The sequence below is a fragment of the Miniopterus natalensis genome, chromosome 2, assembly GCF_054644295.1.
Source record: "Miniopterus natalensis isolate mMinNat1 chromosome 2, mMinNat1.hap1, whole genome shotgun sequence".
Lineage (NCBI taxonomy): Eukaryota > Metazoa > Chordata > Mammalia > Chiroptera > Miniopteridae > Miniopterus > Miniopterus natalensis.
The window spans coordinates 10,894,053-10,914,793 of NC_142082.1; the positions used below are offsets into that span (position 1 = coordinate 10,894,053).

Below are 20,741 nucleotides of genomic sequence, written 5' to 3' on the forward strand. Positions count from 1 at the left end.
CCCAAATTATTTCGACATGGTGGTGACCAATTTGGCATAGTATACACTTTCATTCTGTGTCAGGAAGTTTAGAGTCTTACAAAAAGGACAAACTGAATAAAAACCACTCTTCTAAAGAACACTAAAGGGAGCATCATGTTTTACATTATTTACTCCGGCCCAAAGCAACAGAGGATTGGTCCACCCTGCTAACACCTGCATCATCATCGAGATGCAACTGGCTTCAAGCTTGAGTTCGGTTCAGGGCCTACAGGCTTCGTTTGGACATCAATCAACAGGACATGCCTCTGTAACTGGTTACACACAGCATCTTGGGGGATACTTCCAGAAAGTTGTCTCCCAGCTGAAACCTGGTCTGAGTTTAAATGGGAAAGGATCGTTTCATGCGCAGTGGAAGGGCTTTTGGTGGGAATAACCTTCCTGAGAGGGTCCTGACTTTCTAAAATAAGATTCTAATTATTCTTTGGATACTGTAGATTATTTTACAAGAAATTTGTTTACTATTATACATAATATTGTGTTAGGAGCATCCTCAAGTTTTTGAAAAGGGCAGTAATGCAGTAGGCAGAATACTTAGGACAAAAAGAAACATCTTAAAAAACTGTGACACTCTTGTTCATTGGTTAACTTCATCAGAAGTGTTTTGTTTTGTTTTTAAAATAGAAACAGCTTGTAAAAACTAATGTCCAAGGGAAAATGTCCACAATATTTAGCATCTCTAATCCCCATGACACATACCATAAAGGCTACTTTATGCTGATTTTGGGGCTGCCTCCAAATGATGAAAACGATGGCAATGGAGAGAACAAAAAACAGCACAAGAAGGGCAATGCTCCACGCTTCCAGCCTGGCAAGAGCCTGGACTCCGTAAGTGGTCAAGACACTCAGGCCCAGAATGAGAAATGCTGCAAAGGAGATAGGCACGTGAAATAGTCAGCACACACACTTCACTCAGGCACCTCAGTTCAAACAGTTGGTTTTGATATGACATTGAGTTCTTTACCTATCTACTTGGCCAATTACTCAGATTCTTCATTTTCACTGTGGGCAGCAATGGCTGATTTCACCACCTTAAGCAACACTGCTTGCTTACTCGTGACTGTCTCCTCCCCGGAGGTCAGCCTCCCCTCCGGCACCGCCTTCTTGCTTTTCCTGCCCAGGTACCACCTGAGTCCCCATCTGCTACTGTCTCAGACTATACCACGCCAATGGATGGATGGGCCACTGTCAGGAGTGGATATTTCCCTTTTTTTCAAATAGGAAATGGCAAGTGTGTCCATTTTCAGCTGTTGTAAGCACTGATTAATTAAACAAATAAAATATGATCTGCATCTTTTCTCCTTGTTTCAGAGAGCGACATCACTACCCACTTCCCCCCTCTCTGACCATCAAGCCTCATTAGGGGTCCCTCCCATGTGCTCTCCCCTGGCTTGCCCCCAGCAATCCTGTGTTGTAAAATCCAGTGAGTGCAAGGGTCATCTCTCTTGATATCCCAAGTGCCCAGCAGAGTTCTGACACACAGATGGTGCTCAACAAATGTCACTGGAAATATGGAAGATTATGTAACTGCAGGTAAGCAGACAGGATTTTCTATGTTGCCTCCCAATCTCCTGGTTCCCAGTTCCATGACTGGCAGGTGTACTTGGCCAAATGCTTTCATACAGGAAGCTCTCTAACGGCTAATGAGATATATCAATTTTCTACTTCTAACACTCTCACCTTATGAATTTCTTCCTGTCTTCTTCACTTACCAAAATACAGTGAATTTATCTTGCTAATATAAAGATGATCTCAAATCTAGTGACCCACTAGGTGGACATTTCAGGGCTCCAGGTAGTTGCTAACATATTCTAGGGTAACGTGAGGCCTTTCATCCTCTCACATCCCACCTGCTCCACCTACACACTCCTACTGGGTCTTTATAGTACATGCAGTGAACAGGACTTACCTAAGAGTCCTACCAGGAAGCTCACAAGAGAAGCCGACTGCTGTGTAGGCAGAGCCGAGGGGTTGAAGAGGGTCTGCAGGCTGAAGCCCAGTCCCTGCAGCATGGTGACATGGGACACGCTCTCCAAGTCCCCACCGGCACACGATTCCAGAGCTTCTTTCTCAGGAGAATATTTGGGCTGCTCATATGATAAGCCGGGCTGGTACCTATCCCCAAATAAATGTGGGTGTCTTAATTCTCAAAGAGACAAATGAAACAAGCTCCTAAGACTCTCAGCGAGACATCTGACAGTGTCACAGCTGTGCAATAAATTGACACTTCTCATGGGTCCAGCCCCAGAGCATGCAGAGTCAGACCACAATCCTGCTCAATATAATATCTGCAGTAACTCTGAATTTCCTTTGATAGCCATTTAATTAGAAAGTTATCTATTAGATGCAGAAGAGAGTTACACCTTAAAGTGAGGCAATTGTGATAATGAGATGATTATTCTGAAAATAGCTATGTCCCAAAGAAATGTTCACAAAAACGGCAGAAACTGTGGTTAAGTACCTCCACAAAATAACAAACTGTCTTCAGTTTGGCATTCAAAGGCCTCATCACAAACTGCCTGTCTGGCCTCATCTCCCTCAACTTCCCTACCTGAGTCCTCTGGTTTCGCCCCAACTAGCTCATGCAGCCATCCACTCCCAACCCATGCACACGTTATTACTTTATTTACTTTATTACTTTTCCTCATCCTCTACAGCCTGTGTCAAAACATCAGCCTGTCCCACCTCCCAGTATCTGTCCCAGCCTCCCCAGTGTGGCCTCTTCTCTTTGAGCAGCCTTAATTTAAATTTAAAAGTGACAATGCTAATGTGTCCTATCCATGAACATGGTATATGCTGCCATTTATTTGTATTTTCTTCAATGTTTTTCTTCATTGTCTTATAATTTTCCTAGTACAGGTCTTCTATCTCCTTGGTTAAATTTATTCCTAGGTATTTTTTTTTGATGCAATGGTAAATGGGATTTTCTTAGTTTCCCTTTCTCATAGTTCATTATTGGTGCATAAAAATGCAACTGATTTCTGGATATTTATTTTGAATCCTGCTACTTTACTGAACTTATTTATCAGTACTAGTAGTTTTTTGGTAGAATCTTTAGGGTTCTCTATATGTACAATCTAAAGAACAATGTAAACAAACAAACAAAATAGAAACAGACTCAGATACAGAGAACAGACTGACGGTTGCCAAAGGGAGGAGGGTTGGGGGTTGGGTGAAAAAAGGTGAAGGGACTGAGAAGTAGAGATTGATAGTTACAAAACAGTCATAGGGATGTAAAGTACAGCATAGGGAATGTAGTCAATAATATTGTAATAACTATGTATGGTGCCGGACGGGTACTGGAAATATCAGGGGGAACACTTTGTAAAGTATAGAATTGTCTAACCACTATGCTGTACACCTGAAACTAATATGAAATAATACTGAATGTAAACTGTAATTGAAATTTTTAAAAAAATATTTAAAAGTAACATCTGTCCTCCATTTAAGGAAGAAATATGTTTACTGGGAAAAAAATAAAGTACAGAGTACAAAGATAAAATTAAAACCACAGCCCAGTGTTAATCACTGCTAGTATTTTGGTACAATTTCAGTCAGGCATAAATGTATATATGTTTATACATAGTCATAAATGATTTCTTCATATAAATTTACCTTATTTCAATAAATTCAGATGCTCCATAGAGCTTTGCATCCTGAAACTGATACATTTCTCCAAATAATTATCATTTTATTTTTTGTAGAAGAGTCTACTGAATAGAAGTACCCTCATTTATTTAACCATTCTCTTATTATCTTCAGGCTAGTTCAATTTTTCACTAATGTAAATTATCTTTTCCATGAACATCCTTTACATATATCTGGGTGTGCCTCAATTATTAAGTCTTTAGTATAAAATCTTAACAGTTGAATTCTTGGGACAAAAAGTATAGTATTTTTAAGTATCTTTATATATTATGAAAACCTGCTATTCACATAGAATTATCAACTGTATTTGATTCCTTGCTAAGGACCACGTATGGTTATTATACTTTATATTGATGCTTTTGTGTCCATAACCTCTCACCTCTGAGACTGCTAGCTCCTAGGAAGCAGAGATGGTGAGCCCTAACTTCCTTTATTCCCTGGGCTGCAACATGACACACATCCTCAGGACCTTGTCACAGTGAAGCCGACTCACCTGAGGATGAGAACACAGGCTGCAACCAGAGAGTAGGCCAGCAGAGTGCCGATGGACATCATGTCCACAAGTGCCTTCAGGTCGAAGAGAAACGCCATCACCGCTGTGGAGGGAAGAAAAGAGCGGTGAGGAAAACGGCCTAGGATAAGATTCCACACAATTGATAACATTCAAGTCAGGGACAACTGACTGACACTTTTTGTTTGTTTCAAAAACAAACATAAGTCAAACAAAGCATAGAGATTATATTTCTCACAATTATGAGATGCTTTTTAGATCATATAAACTGCTAAAAAACTTCCAAACCCCTCAGTTATCAGACTGGTAACTACTACTTTGATTATTAAAGACCATCTACTTTGATTACTTAAAAAATAGTGGCCTGACAAAGAGTGAAAATATTACTACTCTCTTTTGATGTTTCAGAAGAAAAACACTGCTAAGAAATACTGGCTAGGTCCTTTTTTAAAACCATAAAATATTCAAACAAAAGAGCTTTCATTATAGAAGATATTTAATCATATTGATTTCCACTTGCATTTTGAGTTATATCATACACAAAATGAAGTAATTTCAAAGAAAATTATGTTTCTTACATAGGCTAAATTTTACTCTGATTAAAAACCACACACTCTAAGAAGACTGACCAGATTGGAGAGCTCACTCTATGGCCCTGCACACAAGTCCCAATATGCTAAGAGGCAAAATACACTTTACATAGCAGAATAATTTGCACTTAGCAGTTTTTTCCTCCATTGAAACATCAAAATAGTGACAATATTAACTTGAATTTACCACATAGCCGTCCCTAACTTAGTAAGTAGATACTACATCCATTTATACGGTGTTCTAGACCTCTCTGCAAGCTTTCTATCTCTATGATCTCCTTTTATGCTCAATTCAGTAATCCTGTGAGACAGGAAAAATTAGACTGAGCCATATAAAATGGCCAGTATTTGACCATTTTGGACAAAGAAAAACCACCTCAACAATTTTACATGCTTTGCTGAGTTATAATCCTTATAATACTATACCTACTTTATAGACTGGTTAACTTATCAAGGTTAAAACTACCAGGTAGAAGCAGAATTCCATCTAAATGCACCCATGCACCTCCTACAACACCACACTCTTTCTTTAAATGCACCTCATGCCTTATTCTGAAGACTCTTTATTGCTAGAACACTTTCACATTAGATCATTAAATTCAATATGCTTTGTGAGAATCACAGCTAGCCAAAATAAGGCAGCTAAAACAGAAGGACATGATTAATTACACATACAAGCAATCTGATCTAATTAAAAACAAGAAAAGTAAAATGGGAGTACAAAAAAACAAATATATTTTTTAAAGCATTAAAAAAAGCCTTTTGTTACCATTATCTTCTTTTAATTATTAATTTTAATATCTTATTATTAAATTACTACCAAATTAAATTCTTCCTGAAGGAAGAAGTATAAATTTTTTAAAATTCTGAATATATAGTTGATCAATAATACATAAAATTCTGAATATTACTGGGCAAAGTTTTGCTGGAAAAAATAAAAGTTTTTATGGAGTTAATAACATGTGTGATCCTTTGTCATGATTTTAAACTGTAACATCATGAGGCACTGTTTAATAATAAATGGACTTAGATTATCTACTACCACCTTCATTTGTGGGTGCAGATATCTAAGCACTGAGGAAATAAGTGGCCTGACCTTCCAGTGTAAGTCTAATGAAGTGCCAGACTTATTAGAAAATATTCACAAAGTGAAGCTGTTTAGACAAATACTTTCTGCCTCTGAAAAATATCCCATTTCACGCATAATTAAACATCAGCATTCCCTAACCTAATTTCCCAACAATTTAGAGTCTCAAAAAGAGTATCATTTTTCATTTGGATTTCTACCTCACCAAGCTAGTTTATCATTTTATGTATAAAGCTGGCTAGAGTCTCTCTCTTGCTTCTTGTAATAGGACCTTTAAGGCCATTCTCTTGATCTGTGGAATATCTGAAAATTTATGCAAAACAATCTGGCCAAAGGCATTTGACATGGATATTATGACAGGCCAGAAGGTAGCTTCTGGAGTTTTGAACACGATTTAAGTACCAAAACTGTTGAAAGGAGAAACAGATTTCTAATGGGGTTTAGCAATGGAGAGAACTGGATGGCCCAGGAAGTGGGGCTCTCTGCTGTACGAACAGCAGTGACTACAACAGCGAAGCACAAATTATCTTAGACATTTCTTACACTTAATTAAGAATGGGTAGGCTTGCCAGGCCGGGCGTGGCTCAGCAGTTGAGCGTTGACCTAGGATCCAGGCGATCGGGGTTCGACTCCTGGTCAGGGCACATGCCCGGGTTGAGGGCTCGATCCCCAGTCGGGGGTGTGCAGGAGGCAGCCGATCAATGACTCTCTCATCATGGATGTTTCTATCTCTCTCTCTCCCTCTCCTTTCCTCTCTTTGAAATCAATAAAGATATACATATATATATATATAAAAGAGTGGGTAGGCTTTAGCTTTCCCAAATCTTATGGCTCTTTAGCAATATCCAGCTTAAATCCCAAACAGAAAAGAAAATTCTGAATCATTTTAAATTAATATGTCCAAAATCAAGTAATTATTCTTGAAAAAAAATGTTATATGTCAACAATACAATTTTATGTGCTAGTTAATCAATCTGAAAAGCATTTAATATCTGACATATAGTGAGCAACCATGATAACCCTTTGCATGTTTATTAGAAGCCCAAAAGTTTAAAGTTAAAAAATGGCACAAAAAAAATCCCAAATGGTTGGTTACGAATGAATTACAATAAACCACTGCCACCACGATTTCCAGATGTCATCCCAATGCTCAGACCATCATTTATCTGTGATTTTGTTCTTAACTTACATGCACAGCAAGCAGACCCTCCTTGTAAGTCCACGCATGCGCACAAAATTCAAGTCCAGTATTGAAGAAGCCTAAGTTTGTAAAGCTTACCAGAAATGACCCCTGCAGTCAGTGTGGCAGCAACTGGTGACTGCCTCTTACTCACTTTGGCAAGAAATCTAAACAGTAAACCATCCCGGGCCATGGCAAACAGAATTCGGGGTAAAGGAAACATAGAGCCCAGAAGACTAGAACAGAAAAATTCATAATCCATGTGAGTTATTACAAGCATTATTCTAGACACGTAGATACAAGTACAGACTGGACACACTAACGTGCAGAACCGACCTATGCCAAAAAAATTCAAAACGGAAAACATTTACCAAAAAAAGTTATTGATCTTCATGTGAATCAAAACAGAAAACCACCTAAGTTTGCATATTTTCTCAGAATCCTTAATGACAAAAGATCCCCCTTTTCTTAAATAAAAGTTAACTGTCTCACCTGCCACCGCACCGGACGATAAAGTAGCAATTATTGGTGTCTTCGTTTTGGAATTGATTTGAGCTAGACATTTGAAAAGCAACCCATCCTCCGCCATAGCATAGATTACACGAGGCATTGGGAAAATGCATCCAAGAAGACTGAGTAGAGAGCAAACACATGCAGTATGGCGACACAGTCATGCACGATTACATCCCACACCTCAAATTAAGTAACTGTACAGAACCCGGCATCACAGCTACGATTACGAGAACTCATTATTCTTAAAATTATGACTGGGCATTTAAAACTATATGTCAGTGTTTACCACTGTGCTGCTTATTACTCTGTTGCAGGTATCTGCCCAGCACAATTATCAGACTAAAAACAACAATGCAAGTAATTTATTAGGCATGCCCATGATTATTACTGAATTAAAACTAAGTAATTAAGACTTAACAAAAAAACAAAGCAATCATAATATCATTAAGACATTTGTAATGGCAATAACTCAGAAAATAAAATTCCTAAATTGATACGTAATTTAAAAAGAGATTAAGTAATTTGATTTCATAGAATAGTCCCTTCATTTATTTAATAATTATGCATTTTTAATATTTTACCATTATTTTTCCTCATATAACCTGATCTTTGTAATTAGTAATAATTCCCAGCATCACAAGATAATCAAGATATACAAAGATTTTAAAAAATCAACTCTGTAAAATTAGTATATAGATATAGCCATGATTAAAAGTTTAAGAAAACTTCAGATATTTTGAAAAACCTGTATGCTTCCTGGTTGCCACCACTCCATACATGACTCAGTTGTGATAAATAACCATTTAAGAGAAAATAAGTAAAATACTTTATTTTTAAAAATCCATCTTCTTTATCTTTTAATAAAGCTGGGCTGAGGTTGGCCACGGATGAATCTGTGTCCGTCTCTTCTAAGACTGTGTTGGCAACGTATTGTCACAGTTCATATTTTTGAAACTATTTGAAACTATTCAGAATTAACCTTATCATTAGCAGATGGCTGAGAAACCAAAGGGAGTAATTTCTAGTTGCAACTTCATATTATCTTAAATACAAAATAAAATAAAATTTGGGGGGGGAAGCTAGGCTGATAAATTATATATAAAAAGATTTCTTTTTCCAACACTAGATTTACAGAAAATTATTTTCACTTTAAAAAATTAGTAATCAGGCAAAGAGATTAATTTTCTCTTTGTAAGAATGCTCTACTGTATAGCACAGTATAAAACGAGAATGAAGTATCTTATGATCACATGTTAATTTAAATATGAGCAGCTCAGGAAACCTGGGAGACGAATTCTGAAGTGTTAAAACAAGCAGCTACTGAAAATCCAAACCCTCGAGGTTCAACCGCCCTTTCCTTTCTCCGTGGGTGTTATACAAATGCCCACCGTTAATCTGAGAATGGTAAGCTCTATTTCTAGACCAAGGTCACTCTGGTCGCGCTAAGGGGAGAAGCCTCAGTGCCTCACAGTAACAGGCACGTATGTTTAACGATGCCACAGCACACCGCTTCCATGCCCCGGGATGATGGCACTTTAAAAGGCAAAGGAAGATGCCAGGTCTGCACCTAGGGTCGCGATCGTCGGAAGCACCACAGTGACACCAGAGCCAGCGGGGAAACATACTGGTGTGAGCATCCTAAAGTTTGACAGTGTGTGCACATGTGAATACAGGTGACACAGACGTGTGCACGGGGATGCCCGTCTCAGCACCATACTGTATTTCTGCTGAAGCCTGGCCTGTCACTATCTTCACAACCTGACCCTTGCCTGATGGGGGGAAAGGCTTTATCACTTAAGATTAAGACAGTAATTCTGGGCAAACTACTTGGAGGATCCACGGCTGCACAGTATGCCCCTGAGATCAGGATCATTTTTAAAATGAATTCTCCAGACGGGGGCCACGCTGTGTCCCTGCCCTCGAGGCGACGCGATGTACCTTGCTGACAGAGCACAGAGCGAGCCGGCAGCAACGACGTATTTGGCGGGACCCCATCCGACGTACTCGAAGGCGACAGGGAGGGGGCTCTTTTCGTCCAGGAGGTAGTAGGGCATCATCAGCGTGAGGGCGGCGGAGACCCCGAAGTACGCCATGAAGCACACGAGCAAAGAGGTGACGATTCCGATCGGAATGGCCTTCTGCGGGTTGCGGACCTCCTCCCCTGCGGAAACACGAGGCGGGCACGGTGATGCCACAGAAGGCGAGCCGCGGGCAGACGTCGCTCCCCTCCCCGGATTCTGCTCGGCCTTGTCCCCTTCTGCGTCCTTAGCTCGAGCCACCTCTCCTACATGCAACCCTCCCTCTTCCCGAGCGCACTTTGCTGGTACACGAGAATCCAATTCCAGGGACAAAAGACGTGGGACACTGGCGCTATTAAATGTCCAGCGGTACAAAGGCAGCCTTAAGCCATTTTGGAAACGACTCACCCACGGAGATCAAACGCCTGCCAGGGCATTCTGTGGGCCCTTCAACATGAAAGCTTCAGATAAACTTCTACCCGACCCATCTGTTTATATGAAACTCTAGTTTCAATAGAAAATAGTACGCATTGGGTCCTTTTAATAAGATTTGGGATTTGAAGCATCCAAAACATGATCAGTTTTAAGGCCATGCAAAAAATATGAACCCAGAGTAGACACTTAGAGAGTTTTTCTTGCACGATTACCTCCTTGCATAAAATAAAGAGAAGACCACAATATATCATCCTAATAAAGATGAGATCATTTAAGAGCATGATCATCATTTGGTGATAGGATGTCCAGACAGAAGGTTGAAGATAGTAACTATGACTAATATTTATAAAGTACTGGACAGCTTATAAAGTATTTTTCATATGTACATACATCTTATGTAACCATAACACCTGAGGGGTAGGTAACGCTCTCCCAATTTTACCAACATGGAAACCAAGGCCCAGAGAGTTTCATTTAGTTTCTTTTTATCACATACAGCCGGTGTCACAACTGGGTCTGGAACTGGGTCTATATCCCATTCTCTTTCCTTGCCCCTCGGCTGCCACCCACGGGTACCATGTGGTACAAACACCACCTTTCCCTGCTACCTGGAGCCAGGACTCCGCTCTTACCAGTCGTTGCAATGCAGTCAAATCCCACAAAGGCATAAAAGCACGTGGCGGCCCCCGCCAACGTCCCCGCAATGCCGTAGGGCATGAAGCCACCGGCCCCGTAGATACTCGTTCCGTTTTCAGAAGGCGGATCTCTAAGGAAGGGAACAGATGCAGGAAAGTCATTTTCATAGAGAACTGCTCCTGAAGCTGCACGCTCGGGAGGCTGCTGTGCCCGTCAGGCCTCAGTAAACCCCGATCCTGACTCTGTCCAAGAATGCAGGGGTATCCCCAACAATGGCACCCTCTCGGGGTTACCGACACTGATCTCGGAGGCTGACAGCAGGAGCCGGAGGCCCAGGCCCACCCTGGCTGGAGCTCACAGCCAGCAGGATTTTGAGAGCAGGGGCTCCATCTGGGGACTATGATGTGAAGTAAAGACAGGGAACTTCCTCTTGTGGACAGCTGGGCACACTGCACACTGAAAAATTTACTAAGAAGACATTCGAGAAGGTGAAACAAAACTATCTCGGTTTGATGAATAATACTAAAGTTGAATATTTTACATGTTAAAAACTCTGAAAAACCAGAAGATACTAATTTTTTGCCTCCTCAGAATGACTATGAACAATTTATGTAAAGAAAACCATGCAGATATACCTCACTCCATATAATCAATGTTTTTGTAATATCATTCTTTATGCACATACCAGTCTTGTGATTAAATAAATCTTAGGATGAAACCTTAGGTATATTATTATTAATTTAATTTTTGAGACTATCCAGTTTAAAGTGAAATATAAGGAGAAGTCTGCATATGGAAATAATAACATTCTCCAAAACCCAGGCCTGAAAATTACTACACGGCTGAAGAAATGTGATGAAACCAAACGGTGGTCCCCAAGGAGGAACTAAAGGATGCCCAACCCAAAAATACTCAGTTAGGTAGAGGTGGCAAACCTTTGGGAGAAAAAAAGCATTCTCCCCTTTTCTTCCCCAAAACCTGGAGCAGAGCTTGAGGCTGAGAGCCAGCAGCTGCGGGGCTCCCACAGTTGCCCAGCGGTGAGCACACCTACGCCCTCATGTCTGGGGGGGCCCGGGAAGAAGTCTTGGAACAGAACAGACGCTCAGAAAGGTCTCAGGAGCAAAAAGTTTGAGAACTATTGTTCTAGAGGAAGAGGTAACGTAAGACACAAGTGAGCAAATTAAACAAACAAACGAACAAAACAAACAGAATAAGAGGGGGGGAAACCCCCAAATATTTCACCTGGCAGTTGCTGATATATTTTTGAGAAAGTCTTCACTGATCTTCCAGTTTGCCACATTTCCTTTCACAAACCCAGCAACCATAACAAACAGCAGGACCAGGATGTTAACGGCCGTGAAGACTTTGTTCACCCAAGCAGACTCTTTCACCCCGAAAGATAAAAGACCTGTGGGGAGAGAAAGGGACTTTGAAGTCTGACCTAAGCTTTAGGAAAGGCAATGGCGTTCTGAGGCAGTTTTACAGGCTTTGGATGCTGTTTCACCAGCATTCACATATTTAAGTTGCACTGACCCCTTTCTTTTGAGATTCTTACTTGCCTGATGGAGAAACGACGTCTTCTGAACACAACCAACCTGATTTCAGAAGGCAGACGGTGCTCACAGCCAGGAGACACCACACCAGCCAAGAAACAGGCAAATCTAGTGACCTTGGCTACTCTTACCAATGGGTAGGTGGAGGTAAAGTAATGAAATCTTAACGAAATGCTGTTCTAAAGCCATTTCAAGGTGAATGGCTACAAAATTTTGAAGGTAAAAGCTCAAGCATATGCCTGCTTCATATTTACTACACACATACACAAAATAACTCTTCCACTGTCATGCCAAGAAGATATTTAGTTAAACCAACTCTCATTTTAGTAGTTTTATTTTGTGTTCTGATTGTACAAGTAATCAATTTCCTATTCAAGTAATTCGAAGATACAGAAAACATATAAAGGAAATAAAATCAAGTGTAATCTGTGCACAATTTTGCGCATGTGCATGTACACACACACACACACACACACTCTGCCATGTCAACAAATACATTTTTAACAGCCACGTGCTCTCCTGCTATATGGAGATACTGCACTTGAATCTCTTCTTTAGAGACAACCAGGTCACTTTAGTTTCCTAAACTATAAACGGTACTGACATAATCAGCTTTTTATAAATACCTTTTTACACTTTCTAATTATTTCTCTACAGTAATTTCCTAAAAGTTAACACTGTATCAAGGCTATGTACTTTTATGCAAGGCTTTTGGTTCAGATTATCAAAATATTCTTCATAATGTTTGGCCCACTTTAAATTGTCCATTTTTTTCTGTTAGGCTATTCTTGTTCCTATTGATTTATAATCTGTATTTATGTAATAATAATACTGTAAGCTCTATAATGTGCTATAATGTCTTACCTGTGTTTTTCCCAGTCTATCATTTGCTTTTAATGTTAGTGTTGATTATATATAAGATTGTTTTAGAATATAAATTTTTCCTTTTTAGTTTCTACCTTTAGAAAGATTTTCTCAAGTATTAACCCCCAAAATGTTCACCTTTGTGTTCTTCTAGTGCTTTTATGATTATATTGATCATATTTATATCTTTAATCTATCTTGTATAAGATATGAGTTATGGATCAAATTAAGTTTACTTTTTACATTTGGGAAAATCATTGTGATGAAAGGATTATGCTATATATTTACTTGCTCCTTTCTCATCTGCACACCCATGATCAAATAAGCACAACTCTACAAGTAGAGATGAGAGAAGCCAGATTTCATTCTTCTACCTTTATAATTCCCAGAATTTACAATAATATAACTATATTAACAATATAAAGGAAAATTGTATACTCAGTACAACCATGACTCTGTAACTATCTGTCTGATTAGGAACCACTGTACACCTAGGAAATACACACTATGCTCTATACCACGGTACACATTGGAAAGTAACAAAGCCAATGTCACGTTCAGAAAAGTTTCCCAATATCCCACGTGCACTCTCTGAGATCCCCATTTCCACCCAGTAGATTAGAGACCATATCTCACCCAAATATTGCACACACTTCCCTTGGGCCCTTAAGAAACAACAGCTTCAGCTGCCAAGGTATTTGGTACTACACTATGAATAAAGGTTTATAATAGGTTTTGATCTTCAAAGATTCTAAGAACAACCTTAGCATATAAGCTCAGCGTATGTTTAGAGACATGATGCTCAAGAATGCAAGACGGTCCGGCCGGGCATGGCTCAGCGGCTGAGCATCGGCCTAGGATCCAGGCGATCAGGGTTCGATTCCCGGTCAGGGCACATGCCCCGGGTTGCGGGCTCGATCCCCAGTTAGGGGCGTGCAGGAGGCAGCTGATCAATGACTCTCTCATCACTGATGTTTCTCTCTCTCTCCCTCTCCCTTCTTCTCTCTGAAATAAATAAAGATACATTAAAAAAAGAAAAAAGAAAAAAAGAATGCAAGACGAAGGATGCTAGCCAAGGCCCGAGCCTTGCCATGGAATTCAGCGATTCTGTGTCACAGCTACATCCTTCTCATTGTTTAGAGATTATAGCTGAATATTTTAAGTTCATCGAAACCACCCCTAAATAAAACATGACCTAATTTAATGTTAGCTAGGTTGTTTAGAAACCAAAACAAACAACATCTAGCACCTGTGGAAAAACAATTAATGTGATTTTTCTTGATATTAGAGCAAAATGCCAAATGTTTTAGATATATAAATTTTGTTCAGTGTCCCTAATCTTAACCTTTCCAAAACATTTAATTAACAATCAACTTTTTAAAGGGTAGAGCTATTTTAAAGGCTATTTAATTTTACAAGTAAACATTCATTATAGAAAGATGTTTCGATCACATCTTTGTAACCAAGGGAGAACGTAGCTAGAGACAAGACTGGCCAGGAAAGCAAGAGGCAGATTACCCAGGGTGTATCACATAGGAAGTGAAAGCAAATGTGAATTTTATCCTTAGTGCAATCCTCGACGGGTTCTAGCAGGAGTGCAGGTAGGGAACACAATCAAAACAGAAAATGTTCAGTTAAAAATGAATAAATATCAGGGGACAGCAGGGATTAACTATGCCTACAAAATAAAAACGCCTTCTACCTAAGTGCTCACTAGGTACCAAGCAGGAAGCCTGTACAAGACAGACACTGATAACTATGGATGGGCACACTGAATCAGGAAAAAACTAAGTCACTCCATGTTCCAAAGACAGTAAGTGGCAGAGTAGGATGAAAAACCTGGTTTCTCTGACTCTGATTCCTTTACCTTTCTAAACCACTATGCTGCAGTACTGATGAAAACAAAAAAATTCCAGTACCAAGTATGTTTGTTTATACAATGTTTGTCTACATCAAAAAATAACAGGTGGTTAGAATATGCTTCCTTTTTAACCAGATGGCTACATTATATGGATAAACGCATGAGTGGAAAGATAGAACTTCTTTTAGGAATAGTACACTTGCAAATACCCTCATTTCTATCTAACAAGATGAAATAATGTCAAAAATTATACATTCCTCCTTACTAAAACTTCACTGCCATTTCTGTAAATCTCCAATGAGTGTTATAAAATTGATGTGCCTCATCCTATTATTTACTGCATTCCAGGTGCCATTAACCCAAAAGTGGTATTTCTTACCACTCCACACAATTTAGATTAATTTTTGAAGCATACCTATCACGTAAGATAAAATGTGATTCTAGCCAGGCCCACAGATCTCCAGTAATAATCTAAGTGTACAAATATGCTGCGTAGTCTTGGGAACTCGGGCCCCTATTTTAGTGGCAACCTATTTTACTGGGACAATTAGTCTGGCTTAACGTAGGGAGAAGCATAACTGGTTTTCTCACCTGATAGAAGTAGTATGAGGCACACAGCAAAAAAGTCAGGATACTCTGCAAGGCCGGCATAATTTATATTCAAGTGTGTCCTAAAAAACTGCCCAATCTGTTTGTTCAGAAGTTCATCAAAGGTGCCGCTCCATGCTCTTGCGACACTCGATGTACCTTTCCAAAACACAGAACATTCAGAGAACACAAGGTCACCGGGAGAAAATGAACATAACATTCATTGCTACTCCGTTCTAGGATAAACATGGGTTAGTTCAGACAGAATTAAAAAGTTTAATCCCACATAAAATTATCTTCATAACTTTGTAATTATACAACAGTAATCACATGCTCAAGTCAATCACCTGCGGAATCAGGTGACTTTATCTGCATGAAAGAACTATGATTATTTAAGAAGGAGGTTTTTAAATCTGCACAAAGGCATATTCAGAGATGAAGCAGAATCGCCCAATTTTGCAGTGAGGAGGAGAGACGTTTTAGAGATGAGAGAAAGGAGGCACACCGGGATCTTGCAATTTGCTCGCGATCACAGTCATTAACTAACACGCGGGAGCCCGAAGGCCTCGGGCTCAGGAGCGCTACAATCAGACTGCTGTTTGGAAACCTACCTATCACATAGGATAAAATGAGATTCCAGCCAGTGATGAAGGCCCACAGCTCTCCGACAGTGACGTAAGTGTACAGGTACGCGGAGCCCGTCTTGGGCACTCGCGCCCCAAACTCGGCATAGCACAGGCCTGCCATCACCGAAGCCAGGGCGGCGATGAGGAAGGACAGGACGATGCTGGGGCCCGAGTCCGACTTGGCCACCTCCCCAGCGAGGACATAAACCCCCGCGCCGAGGGTGCTGCCAACGCCCAGGGCAATGAGGTCCACAGTGGATAAGCAGCGGCTTAATTTGGAATCTTCTAGGCCATCCAGAACGACCATTTTCCTCCGGATCAGACACCGGGCGAAGGACAGGGCTGCTCTGCAGGGAATCATGGCGAGAAGGTGAACCTGAGGGACAGAAAGGCGGGAGGATGTTAGAAGCTGATCTGGAACCATCACCCCTCCAATCGGAGGCCCCACTTCTCAGCAGTTACGGCACCTGGATTTTTAAATTACTTTTCACTTGTTGCTAGAGCAATCAGGAGGGCTTCATTAGCCAAAGCTGTGGATTTCTTAGAGTTCACTCATCCACGCCTTCTTATAGGGAACTCAGACAATGGCTTATTTGGGACACAAAGGAACAGGAGCCCTGAGTGATTAAAAAAGATTTGCCACTTTTGTTGCTATACTTTTTAAAGATATGCTGATAAAACTATATTCCAAAAGATGGCTAATTTGTCTTCACTATAAGCAAGGGGGTGAATGACCTCATCTTTTCTGTCCTTTCTTGCTCTTTTCCCCCCTTCAATCAGTCATTCAACTGGTGTTTGTTAGGTGTCACTACGTCCCAGGAATTGTGCTAAGAGTAAGTCTAGAATGGGTGGTACATAGAGATAGTGTCCAGGTTGAGGGGACTTGCAGTCTGGCTTGTTGTAAAGGCAGGTTCATATGCCATTGCTATGTATTCTACAGCTTTAGCAGATTTGTGTAAGCTTCTCTGTTTTCATTTTATTCTATTTCATTTTTTTATGTGGAGCCATCTGAACCTTTTAGAAGAAAAAAATTCCTCCCAAAACATGCTTGGATTTTTCTAACTAAAACTGCTATTCTACTATGCTTTAAGTGTGAATTTGTAGTGAAATACACGTTTTTTTATAGTTGCTTGAAATTTCTAAATAAATAAACCCAAAGTCCATGACAAGTATTATGTGTTCTTTTTCAATGGAATGAATAAAGTAGACAGCAAGTCTCACCACCCCTGCAACAGGCCCATACAAACAATCTAACGCTGGAAAAACATTATCAGGTTATAAAATAAGGTATGGTTTGGGGTAAGAAAAAATATATATATATACACCTATTACAGCAAAAAGGCTGAATCAAAAGATACCAAATATTAACATTAGTGATCTTTGGGTGGTGGGCTAATTCTTACTTCTATGTATTTCATATCATATATAATATAATATAATACATAATATAATATAATAAATATAATATAATATAATATAATATAATATAATATAATATAATATAATATAATATAATAAATATAATATAATATAATATAATATAATATAATATAATATAATATAATATAATATAATATAATATAATATAATATAATTAATATATTCCTAATACATATTTCTAATTTGTCTCTAATGAATATGTACAAGTTATGTGCAAAAGAAATATAAAAATTGAAAAGCCCTACATGGCCTTCTCAATAGACATATAACTCAGCAGACTAGGAAACAACTGAGAAACAGGGACTATAATAGTATATGCAGCTTGTCAGTGCATAAAACCAAATGCATTTGACTTCTAGAAGTTCAAATTCAAGTTTGCCACTTGTACTGAATTATGATCTACCATCCCCTTCATCTCAGTACATTAATTATCAATAACCTTAATTTGTGAGATCACAATGTGGAATCTTCTCCAAAGCACTTAGAGGTTTCTTATCCTGTAAAATAAACCTTTAAGCATTTCTCAACCTTAATCTCTGTTTTAAAAAAACTCTATTATTAAACATTATTTTATTTAAAAATAATAAATAAAATAAGATGAATTTTCTATACTAAATCTAAAGCACTTGTTGCTCATAAGAGATGTATGTCTGGGATATGAATAGTCCAGTTTCACAATAAACCTAGGAGATGAAGCTAGCTCACTGAGCATTATTCACACATCGATACAGGTGCAAGTCCTAGACAGGCAGCTCGTAGAATACAGGGGAAAGTCCCAAACGGAAACTACAGGAGTGACAGGTTCCTACAGTAACAATAAAGTTTTGCACACCAGCATCTTCCACACACCTGACAGAGTGCCAAGCGTGGCCTTTCACCAATACTTGAAAAGTCTGGAAAGACAGGTGAAAGACATCTCCGATTTTGCCAATATTCTGGCTTCCAAAGTAAAAATGCATCCATACTTCTATAAATTAGTGTATTAATTTCTACCCCTCTCATATAATACCTACAGAAGATAAGGAAGGAAAGTGTTCTGTTTAAAAAAGAATCCAGAAGTGAAAAGCTGAAGTTATGTAGAGGTCAACTGAGGTTTGGGGGGGGGGATGGAGTGGACAAGGGGGATTTGAGGGTATTTACCAAATGCTGACCTTCTCTAACATTGAAATGTTTTTATACAAACAGAGAAATGCAAATCAAGATTTAGGGACCACTGCCAACCAAAATATGCCCAGAGATGAAGACTCATTGAATTCCATGATGACTGAAGATCATGTGAAAGTGGGACATGTCACAGACAACTTCAGGAAACAACTGATATACAAAAGGAGCCATACAGGTTTGTCATTTAACTAGACACTGTTGATAAAGCACTTAACCTCAATTTTTACGAAAACCACAAATTCTGTAACGAGTGCATATTTATGAGAAAGGATCTGGAGCAAAGCGAGGAAAACTGAGAAGAAATTTTGGATTATGATAGAATTATGGGTAAGTTTTCTTTTTTTAAAGTCCCTTTTCTGGTACTACGGTCATGATGTTCTTTGTGAAATTTTGTTTTAAAATAAACTCACACACAAAAAAAAACAGCATAAAAAGGAAAGGGAATAAGTAAGCCAACCAACAAACAGACCTTTGAAAATGTTAAGAATAGTGAAAACTTGTATTGTTAACAGTTACCCAAATGAATAAGTGGCATCATCTCATCAATATAAAAGTGAACTTAATTCACTCTACATTACAGAGGGAAGCAGAACTGTTCTTTACGGAAATGTAAAGCTTTAATCAGATAGAATCTGATTGCTGGAGAGTATTCTAGGCTCAGTTTTCCACGTTGCCCTCAGAAAATAAGATAAAGCTGCCATTTGTCAAGTTTCCATTGGCTCTTGAGTAACAGAAGAGTCTCTTAGAACTGACAGCTTACACAGTGCTCTCTGCAAACACTCTCAGTTATGCACCACCGATAAAATACCGATTGCAAAAGCTCTGACACAATATCAATTTTGTAGAAATATAATGGGACGGGAGGGAGAAAAGCAACGTAAATCATCCTGGGTCAATTTGGTGCATCATTGTTTACCAAACACTTACTAAGTCCTAGCAGATGTATCATACGGTTGAGTCAATACAGAAAAAAGGATCCTGTGCTCTTGTAAAATACGTTTTTTTGTGGAGACAGACTGTTCACATGAAATTACAGGGGCAACAGAAAAATGAAAAAAAAAAATAGGATATTTGTGTCCAATGTGAGTGATATAATTTGACACTTAATATTTTAAAAGTTGTGAAACTATGTCTTTAAAGCATTTTTAAAAGATATGCTCCTAATGCAAAATGGTTATGACGACATTTATTCTCATTTCTACAAGGCTCTTTCCTTGCTGAAGAAGATTCCACTCATACCGAGCGTTTGGCTCAGGCCTGCATCCCGTCCTTGCCTGGGCTCTGGTGCTGTGTCTCACCAACAAATCGCTATGTAGGGAGAGACGCAGGGAGTTTGAAGATGACTCTATTGGTCTCGAGAGTACAGACTTTGTTTTTCCAGGGGCATTGTCAGCTATTGATTACTTTGGTATCTAATACGAAACCTACATACATGTAGAGGTCTACGTAACAATCCTGCCCATGACCTTAGCCTCACAAGGTAAAACTCAAGTCAACATTCCTAGGAGGTCACAGGTGACTGGTGATACCAGAAACAGATACGTATCTTTCTCCAATAACAATTATTTTACTAATGGCTAAGACAGTGGCCTCTCTACTGAGGAGAAAAATCTGCAAATCTTCAGCTTAGGTCTGAAAATGTAATTAGCCAAGGGAAGGCCAAAGGGATATGCAATAGGCTGTGCGGCAGAAACACCCCTGAATGAGTCCAATGAGCCTGATGGTGCAGGCGGGTCTCCCTCAGCCCCCAACCTCAAGTAGACAGTTTCAAGAGACCTGACTCCCTGATGGAGCCCTAATAATTCTTGCCAAAAAGCTCAATTCCTTCCTCAGCGACTCGGAAGCACTTCCTTCTCCAAATTCTTCAATCCAGGCTGTGACGGGACAGCACAGAATTGCAGGTCACGGAGACCCATCGCCCTGATGCTATGACATCACCGCAGAGCAGACTTCCTCTCGGCTCACCACGGGGAATCTTCCAAAATCTG

General features: G+C 39.4%; 1 protein-coding gene across 1 annotated transcript in view; it reads right to left on the minus strand.

The window, feature by feature from the left end:
• Positions 1-20,741, minus strand: part of SLC7A2 (solute carrier family 7 member 2) — a 57,020-nt gene that overhangs the window by 6,751 nt on the left and 29,528 nt on the right. The window contains exons 2-10 of the mRNA XM_087814126.1: positions 16,135-16,525; positions 15,527-15,682; positions 11,900-12,065; positions 10,654-10,787; positions 9,507-9,729; positions 7,155-7,291; positions 4,181-4,283; positions 1,949-2,154; positions 739-905 (exon numbers count right to left, since the gene is read on the minus strand). Coding sequence (XP_087670252.1) covers positions 739-905; positions 1,949-2,154; positions 4,181-4,283; positions 7,155-7,291; positions 9,507-9,729; positions 10,654-10,787; positions 11,900-12,065; positions 15,527-15,682; positions 16,135-16,510 — 1,668 coding nt within the window. The 5' untranslated portion in view covers positions 16,511-16,525. The remainder of the gene's footprint in view (positions 1-738; positions 906-1,948; positions 2,155-4,180; positions 4,284-7,154; positions 7,292-9,506; positions 9,730-10,653; positions 10,788-11,899; positions 12,066-15,526; positions 15,683-16,134; positions 16,526-20,741) is intronic.